This window comes from Oncorhynchus mykiss, chromosome 6, assembly GCF_057628025.1.
Source record: "Oncorhynchus mykiss isolate SJ-2025 chromosome 6, ASM5762802v1, whole genome shotgun sequence".
In the NCBI taxonomy this organism is placed as follows: Eukaryota; Metazoa; Chordata; class Actinopteri; order Salmoniformes; family Salmonidae; genus Oncorhynchus; species Oncorhynchus mykiss.
The window spans coordinates 49,235,001-49,244,277 of record NC_143027.1 but is presented as its reverse complement, the minus strand read 5'-3'; the positions used below and the strand labels follow the sequence as shown (position 1 = coordinate 49,244,277).

Below are 9,277 nucleotides of genomic sequence, written 5' to 3'. Positions count from 1 at the left end.
ACACATGACCATCTGGGGCTAGGGCTTGATGGCAACAGTCATAAAGGATTAGACCGCAAGTTGACAGACTTCTACAACTTTGTTTGCTAATGTGTTTTACTGCATAAGTGAGGGGATGGGGGCATGTATTTCACTAATGGACTAAATTAAGAATGACAGACCAGAAAAGACATTACACTTATGGTATTTTTTTCTGGCAGAAAACTAGTTATTACATTTGCTGTCCACATGCAATCATCATTTGTCCTTCTATATCTGGAAAAAAATCAAATATGATCAGATTAAATTCATACTCAATCTTGAGAGAGTAGATTTAATTGAAGCACGGTATACAGCAACAAAGAAAACTGTTAGGGAGATTGACAAATCATTATACAGATAAACTTTTTAACAGTACAAAAATAAAGATTCTATATTTTCACCACAAAAGCAATTGTGGCAAATTACTGAGTCAAACAACTAAGAAAGCATAGAAATAAACAAGTGAGAATGTATAGTCTCTTTTCCTGTTTATGGCATATAAAACTTTATACTTAAGGTATCTAAATCAAACTGTATGCTACAGAAAGATGAACTTGTTAGTCTAGTGATATGGCTCTTTGGGTAACTCCGCCGTTAAACTAATTTGCCATTGAAAAGGCAGCAAACATCTAAAAACAGGAATGTGCATTACAATAGCCCAAATGATATCAACTGCCCTAGAAACAAACAAATTACTTGACTTTTAAATACAAGGTTATCTGTGCATATGAGAAAATGTACACAAAATTCATAGGTAAATGTATGTCTTGTCATCAGAAAAAAAATTGTAGGGAGTAATCATTTAATGAATCATAGCATACATTCTTGCTTAAACAAAAACAATTATGTTAGCAAGAAACAAAGTGTACTGGTTGGGATACTGTGGAAGCTATGAGGTTCAAAAATATAAATAAATCCACTTACATTTGCCATACAAAAACAAATATTTTGAACAGGTAGAATGAAAGCGGCTTCGCAGTCTTGAGCACAGAAGACATGCTGGGTTTATATTTGCACTTGGTGAGAGATGCAACATCAAATTTCAAAACAACATTTACCATATTAGCAGTGAATACATAAAATTGGGAGAGCATCCTTGTGAATATTACACTAACAATCCTTATTCAACAAATATACTTAAATACCCATGTACATGAGGATACATACATAAGATTAAATCAAACTCATAATATCCCAGCTCTCTAAAATATCATTTTGATAAGCATTTATTACACTTAGGCTTAAAACTAGGATGTCTAATGTAGGAATAATAACTTAATAATTTATCAGCATGTGTCTCAAAACCGAAATTAGATAACCAACCCTTCCTGAACAGAAAACAAAACAATGACACAGAAGAATAACATGATTGAATAAGAAATTAGATACCATACCAGGAATATAGTTAGAAATTAAAACTTTTTCCCAACAATCACACATTACATTTCAATCTCTCAAAATTAAAAATGTTCTACGTAAAAACACAAATCAAAAAGCAAACGCATGCTTAAAACATTATTGTTCACAAAAACACACCTGTCATTATACCCAATCCTCAAGACTGCTAAGCCAATACCATTTTATTGCAAAAACTAGACAAAATAGATTATACTACATCTTGTTCAAAGACAAGGCGATACATTAAAAAAAAGTATACTTAAGACGAGTGTATCCCAAAATTGCCAAGTAAAATATCAGTTTTTAGGTTTAGTTATTCTACAGCGAATGCATTACAAAAAGGAAAGGTACGCCGTAAAGTGTTGAAAATATACTTTAGAAACCTCAATAGTACTGTTAATAGCTCTCTTTTCGTCTCAATGATTCCAAAGTCTTAATTAGATGGGTGTCCACTCTAATGCTCCTGGAAGATATTTTAAAAAGGAAAATGTTATGTAGTTTAACCATGTATGCAACAGCACACATCCCAATACACACATGCATGTAAACTTTTCAAGACTTGCCAGTAATAGTTGACATACGCTGAGTGTACAAAACATTAAGAACAGCTGTGATCCCTTATCGACGTCACTTGTTAAATCCACATCAATCAGTGTAGAAGGGTAAGCGAAAGATTAAACAAGGATTTTAAAGCCTTGATAGAATGAGACATTAATTGTGTATGTGTGCCATTCAGAGGGTGAATGTGCAAGACAAAATATTTAAGTGCCTTTGAATGGGGTATGGTAGTATGTGTCAAGAACTTCAATGTTGCTGGGTTTTTCACGCTTAACAGTTTCCCGTGTGTATCAATAACAGTCCACCACCCAAAGGACATCAAGCCAACTTGACACAACTGTGGGAAGCATTGTAGTCAACATGGGCCAGCATCCCTGTGGAACGCTTTCAACACCTTGTAGAGTCCATGCCCTGACGAATTGAGGCTGTTCTGAGGGCAAAATGGAGGAGGGGGTGCAACTCAATGTTAGGAAGGTGTTCTTAATGTTTTGTACACTCAGTGTATATAAACAGAGAGTGCTGTTTAGCGGCAGAGCTGTTCATAGGCAGAGCAGGCACTTTTAAGAGGCAGAGAGAGCTGTGTTGAGGCAGAAACAGAGCTGTTTGAAGGCAGAGACAGAGCTGTTCAGAGAGAGCGGTTTAGAAGCAGAGACAGAGCTGATTAGAGACATAAGTTTAGAGGCAGAGTTGTTTGGAGGCAGAGACAGAGCTGATTAGAGACAGCTTGTTTAAAGACAGAGAGCTGTTTAGAGTCATAAAGAGGGAGGCCTAATTGGTGGAATAAACCATTGTTTAGAGAGCTGTTTAGAACCAGTGTTAGTATAAGTTTGGCAGTGTTGTACATTACCTGAAGACCTGGGCCCTGGGTTGCCTGTGCACCCGGCCAGAGGTACGCTCCTTGCTGCCTGTAATATTCTGCCATAGCTGCACTGTATTCTGGGAGTGAGCTCTGCTGCTGAGATGTCTGACCTTTTGGGACACAAGCGTATAGACATTCCGAGAAAACAGCATCACATAAAGCTATCATAATTGAAATTACAATCTTGACTATGTCTAAAGACAACTGACAAAATGAATGAGACTACTCTTGTTTCTTATAATAATCCTCCCATGCATTGCTGTAGTCATGGACAATAATCTGAGCTTGGGTCTTTTGGCCTGCAAACACAGAATGGGCCATTACACAACGGTGGACATGGAGAATCATTTTCATTACGTTATCTGCAATATCTACCACTGGAGATATACTGCGCCAAATGCCGAACCGCAAGCTTTGCTGCAGTTGCACTAAATGTATGGCAAAAATAATGCAATTGTTCGAAAAGTAATGTGGGTATGACAGCGTTTTCACTGTCAGAGCACTTGCCTAGCTTTTTATAATACTGCTCCCAAGCTGTAGAGTAGTCCATCTGGCCTGCCTGGGATCCATTGTGACCTGTACCCAAATAAAATAACATTGCATTAAACATAGAACAAATACCAGTTTATTTCAAATGGACTTAACTTTTTTTTTCTTGCTATACAGCCTTTTGCCCAAACCTGTCAGAAGTCATTTGATTTGGGAAAAATAGGAATATTTAAATGAAACGGTTGACTAACTAAAAGCCTGTCTGGCAATTTCTTGACAATATTTATGTGTTATTTGTTGCACATTTATGTTTCCCCGACGTCATTGGTTCAAGCGGCAGGGTAGCCTAGTGGTTAGAGAGTTGGACTTGTAACCGGAAGGTTGCAAGTTCAAACCCCCGAGCTGACAAGGTACAAATCTGTCGTTCTGCCCCTGAACAGGCAGTTAACCCACCCCTAGGCCATCATTGAAAATAAGAATTTGTTCTTAACTGACTTGCCTAGTTAAATAAAGGTAAAAAAAAAAAAAAAAAAAGCCATGGTAGACTCCCCTTCCAATTGGCTTAGAAATAAAATAGATGAGCGGATGAAAGCGAATGTGTACCTTCTACACCTGGTTCATTGTAGGGCTGCACAATTAACATCGAAATTGCGATATTGACACATGCGATATACATATCGCAAGAGGCGGCGAAATTATCAAATGCTACTCAGCCGCGTGCAACGTCTGTTTTTATAGTTGTTACTTAGGACAATAAGTTGGGTGAATTTTGGCCCGTTCCTCCTGACAGAGCTGGACAGAGTCAGGTTTGGAGGCCTCCTTGCTCGCACACGCCTTTTCAGTTCTGCCCACAAATTTTCTACAGGATTTTGGTTAGGGCTTTGTGATGGCCACTCCAATAACTTGACTTTGTTGTCCTTAAGCCATTTTGCCACACCTTTTGAAGTATGCTGGGGGTCATTGTCCATTTGGAAGACCCATTTACGACCAAGCTTTAACTTCTTGACTGATGTCTTGAGATGTTGCTTCAATATATCCACATAATTTTCCTACCTCATAATGCCATCTATTTTGTGAAGTGCACCAGTCCCTCCTGCAGCAAAGCACCCCACAACATTATGCTGCCACTCCCGTGCTTCATGTTTGGGATGGTGTTCTTCGGCTTGCAAGCGTCCCCCTTTTTCCTCCAAACAATATAATAACGATGGTCATTATGGCCAAACAGTTGCATTTTTGTTTCATCAGACCAGAGGACATTTCTCCAAAACGTACGATCTTTGTCCCCATGTGCAGTTGCAAACCGTTGTCTGGCTTTTTTTTATGGCCGTTTTGGAGCAGTGGCATCTTCCTTGCTGAGCGGCCTTTCATGTTATGTCGATATAGGACTTGTTCTACTGTGGATAGATACTTTTGTACCCAATTCCTCCAGCATCTTCACAAGGTCCTTTGTTGCTGTTCTGGGAATGATTTTCACTTTTCGCACCAAAGTACATTCATCTCTAGGAGACAGAACATGTCTCCTTCCTGAGCGGTATGAAGGCTGTGTGGTCCCATGGTGTTTATACTTGCGTACTATTGTTTATACAGATGATCGTGGTACCTTCAGGCGGTTGAACATTTCTCCCAAGGACGAACCAGACTTGTGGAGGTCTACAATTTATTTTCTGATGTCTTGGCCGATATCTTTGGATTTTCCAATGATGTCAAACAAAGAGGCACTGAGTTTGAAGGTAGGCCTTGAAATACATCCACAGGTACACCTCCAATTGACTCAAATTATGTAAATTAGCCAATCAGAAGCTTCTAAAGCCATGACAATTTTCTGGAATTTTCCAAGCTGTTTAAAGGGACAGTCAATTTAGTGTATGTAAACTTCTGACCCACTGGAATTGTGATAGTGAATAATAAGTGAAATAACCTGTCTGGATTGGTTGAAAAACAAGTTTTAATGACTCCAAACTTCCGACAACAACTGTATGTAAATAAGGTATTTTGATGTTTCGCTTGGTCATTATGGGGTATTGTGTGTAGATTGATGAGGACCTCTTTTATTTAACTTCAATGGGATAGGGGGCAGCATTTTCACTTTTGGATGAAAAGCGTGCCCAGAGTAAACTGCCTCCTACTCAGTCCCAGATGCTAATATATGCATATTATTATATGCATATTAGTATTGGATAGAAAACACTCTGACGTTTCTAAAACTGTTTGAATGATGTCTGTGAGTATAACAGAACTCATATGGCAGGCTAAGAGGTTTGTCATTTTTCAACTCAGCTCCTATTGAAGATACAGTGGGATATTGGTTATGTTGCACTTCCTAAGGCTTCCACTAGATGTCAACCGTCTTTAGAACGTTATTTGATGCTTCTACTATGAAGGGGGGCTGAATGAGAGGGGAATGAGTCAGAGGTCTGCCTGAGTCCCACGAGCTGACCATGCGCGGTCATGAGAGAGTTAGCTCTCGTACCATTGCTTTTCTTCAGACAATGGAATTCTCAGGTTGGAACATTATTGAACATTTATGATAAAAACATTCTAAAGATTGATTCTATACATCGTTTGATATGTTTCTACAACCAGTAATATAACTGTTTGGAATATAACTGTTTCGTCCGACCTTTCCGCTGGAAGTTGCACGCCCGTTTCGATTTGTTTACCAAACGCCCTAAAAAAAGGAGGTATATGGACATAAATGATGACCTTTATCGAACAAATCAAACATTTATTGTGGAACTGGGATTCCTGGGAGTGCATTCTGATGAAGATCAAAGCTAAGTGAATATTTATAATGCTATTTCTGACTAATGTTGACTGCGCAACATGGCGGATATTTATTTTGGCTGGTTTGGGCTCTGAGCTCCGTACTCAGATTATTGCATGGTATGCTTTTTCGTAAAGTTTTTATTAAATCTGACACAGCGGTTGCATTAAGGAGAAGTTTATCTAAATTTCCATGCATAACACTTGAATTATCATCAACATTTATAATTAGTATTTCTGTGAATTGATGTGGATCTCTGCAAAATCACTGCATGTTTTGGAACTACTGAACATAACACGGCAATGTAAAATTAGATTTCTGGATATAAATATGCACTTTATCGAACAAAACATACATGTATTGTGTAACATGAAGTCCTATGAGTGTCATCTGATGAAGATCATCAAAGGTTGGTAATTTATTTGATCTCTATTTGTGCTTTTTGTGACTCCTCTCTTTGGCTGGAAAAATGGCTGGGTTTTTCTGTGACTTGGTGGTGACCTAACAATCGTTTGTGGAGCTTTCGCTGTAAAGCATTTTTGAAATCAGATACTGTGGCTGGATTAACGAGAATTGTATCTTTAAAATGGTGCCTAATACTTGTATGTTTGAGAAATTTGATTTATGAGATTTCTGACGATTTGTATTTGGCGCCCTGCAATTTCATTGGCTGTTGGCGAGGGGTTCAGCGGAACCCCAGTCCTAGACAGGTTGACCTATTTTAAAATAAGGCTGTACTGTAACAAAATGTGGAAAAGGGGAAGGGGCTGCAGTGTTTTAGCCAAGTGCAACCAGCTTGATCATTGCGTTGACCATTTTGTTTCAGTGGTGAACATAGAGATCAGCCTGGCTCCACCATGTTAGCAGAGTTGATATTAATTGTAAAATACAAGACAACGTTGCCAAATGTTTACGAGATGTGCTTAAGACAAGTTGTAGCGCTGAGGTGACTTACTGTGGTCTTGCTGGCCTTGAGGCTGCCATGTTTGATAAGCCGTCCCCCATCCCCCTGTCATTAAAGTCTGGGCTCCACTGCCACAACTGATCAAGACAGAAAGCAGGCAGAACGACAGCAACACAAAGAAAATGCATATAGTAGACAAAAAAATGACAGGGATGAACAGAAACTGTGACTTACTTTTGATGAGTTGCAGGGCTTTGAGTGTAAGGGCTCAACCCAAAACTACCATTGCTCACTATTCCTGAGCCCTGGAAAAAACACGAGACAATCAACATGGTTAACTAGAGTAAATAACAACAGTTTAATTTAAATCATGGTTGTATTTATTTAGTCGACTAACAGCTAATAATGAAACATAGAAATTGCAAGCAATTTGCCTAGGTAGCCTTGCCTAGCTTTTATTTTTTATTTAACCTTTATTTAACCAGGAAAATACCATTGAGACTCTTTTTCAAGGGAGACCTGGCCAAGAAGGCAGCAACAATCAATACATTACATAATTAAAACAAACAACATGATCCAGCCTAAAAACAGCATTTACACTCCTCTGTAACAGAGTCTCCATCAATATTTTAAATTAATTCAGTGGCACTAACAAATCTAGATGAAGCATGGATTGTAGACTATTCCATGCATCTTGTGCATATAAAGGGAGGTCCAACATACAATGTGCAATGGTGGGTGAGTGTCTTGGCATTTGTAATAAAGCGCAAGGATGCATGATAAGTCCAGTCTCTGTAAGACAGAGGTGGTTGCATGCATATCCAACAAGTCACCATAATCAATTACAGAGAGAAAAGTGGCTTGAACAAGCTTCTTTCTAGCCATAAGTGGGAAGCAAGCCTCATTACGAAAATAAAAATCCAATTTCAGCTACCTAAACTCGTTGCTCCATCCAAACGCTACGCCACGCCCACAAACGTTAGTTTCTTCTCCGCAATGAGTCTGGATCTAAGTACTTCCACAATGCTTGTTCCAAGAAACCCATGGGTTGGGCCAGAGTAAGAACATACGTGGGTAAAGCGGCATTGTGAAAATTCACCATTGGCTTTGATAATCTGAATTGTTAGAGATTATCCAATCGCTGGTGACTTTGTTTTGTACAACACCCCTCATTTTGATGTCTCCACAAACGACTTCAAAGACGGCCATCTCAGACTGAAGTATGTAGCGAACACAGAGCAGCGGAAGAATTCCGTTTAAGTTGTCAGGCAATACAGTTTAAGTCGTCAGACAATAAATAGGTAGTCATGTTGACTTATCGAGACTTAGTCTTTGGACTTAAAGGCACTTGACTTGGGGGAACTTACTCCGATCTTGTCGTCAATGAGCTGGCATGCTACCTCCATCTGTTGCGGGGTGCCTCTGATGGAGAAGACGCGAACATTGGGGTCGGTGTTGGGAGGGGGGTTCCTCTGCAGCTCCACGTGGGCTCCAGACTGCTGGTTGATGCTCTTGATGGTATCTCCACCTAGACAAACAACACACATCACACCACATGAGGCTACTGACGGATGGGAATAACACATCCTTTGTCAACGCCCCTTGATGTTTTGGATGCAATAGTGTTGGGCCACTATATGATAATGTTGGGAATTGGCAATATTTGACCTCGATGATATATGGTTAAGATATCGTGATGCGCAAGAATATTCTCCATTTGACATCAAAACCATGCAGTTTCACAAAATTATTTTTAAATGACGAATTATGTTTTTCACCATAACAGTATTTTCAATGAGCAACTATATTATCATCACAAATAAGTACACAAATAGCAATCTGGAATTATTTAGTCATTAGAGGCGCAAAACGATATCAAATATCCCTTTAAATCTTTTGATGATAATATGATCAACTAGTACTTCACCTGCATTCATACACACTGCATATAAAAAGGTGCATTTCCAATATTATGACTCAATGGCCGAGAGGTCTGGAGTTCGTATTTGAAGTGTAAGGGAATGTTGTACGCTAACTAACTAAATAAAGGAAGCAAAAAAGTATACACCTCTCCACGTCTCAATTTTCCTTTACACCCGTGAAAATTTGCAACAAAAATAGATTGCACTTCCCACCGACCCGACATTAAGGGTGAGTGCCACCAGTCTATGTACTGTCTGCAACTCGACTTCTGTATGTGGGGAGCAATTACACGTCAGGCCAAACAGAATCATTACGGCTGGGGAAGGATTTTTCTTTTATTAAACCGTATCCCTTTTTTTGT

General features: G+C 39.0%; 1 protein-coding gene across 28 annotated transcripts in view; it reads right to left on the bottom strand.

The window, feature by feature from the left end:
- Positions 1-281: 281 nt before the first annotated feature.
- Positions 282-9,277, bottom strand: part of LOC110526076 (far upstream element-binding protein 3) — a 79,273-nt gene continuing 70,277 nt past the window's right edge. For 26 of the 28 annotated variants that reach the window (XM_090238076.1, XM_090238078.1, XM_090238080.1 and 23 more), the window contains 4 exons: positions 8,361-8,521; positions 7,228-7,298; positions 7,045-7,130; positions 2,956-3,412 (listed from right to left, as the gene is read on the bottom strand). In XM_090238076.1, coding sequence (XP_090094202.1) covers positions 3,195-3,412; positions 7,045-7,130; positions 7,228-7,298; positions 8,361-8,521 — 536 coding nt within the window. In that variant the 3' untranslated portion in view covers positions 2,956-3,194. The other 2 variants (XM_036980327.2, XM_021606682.3) reach the window with 1 other exon arrangement.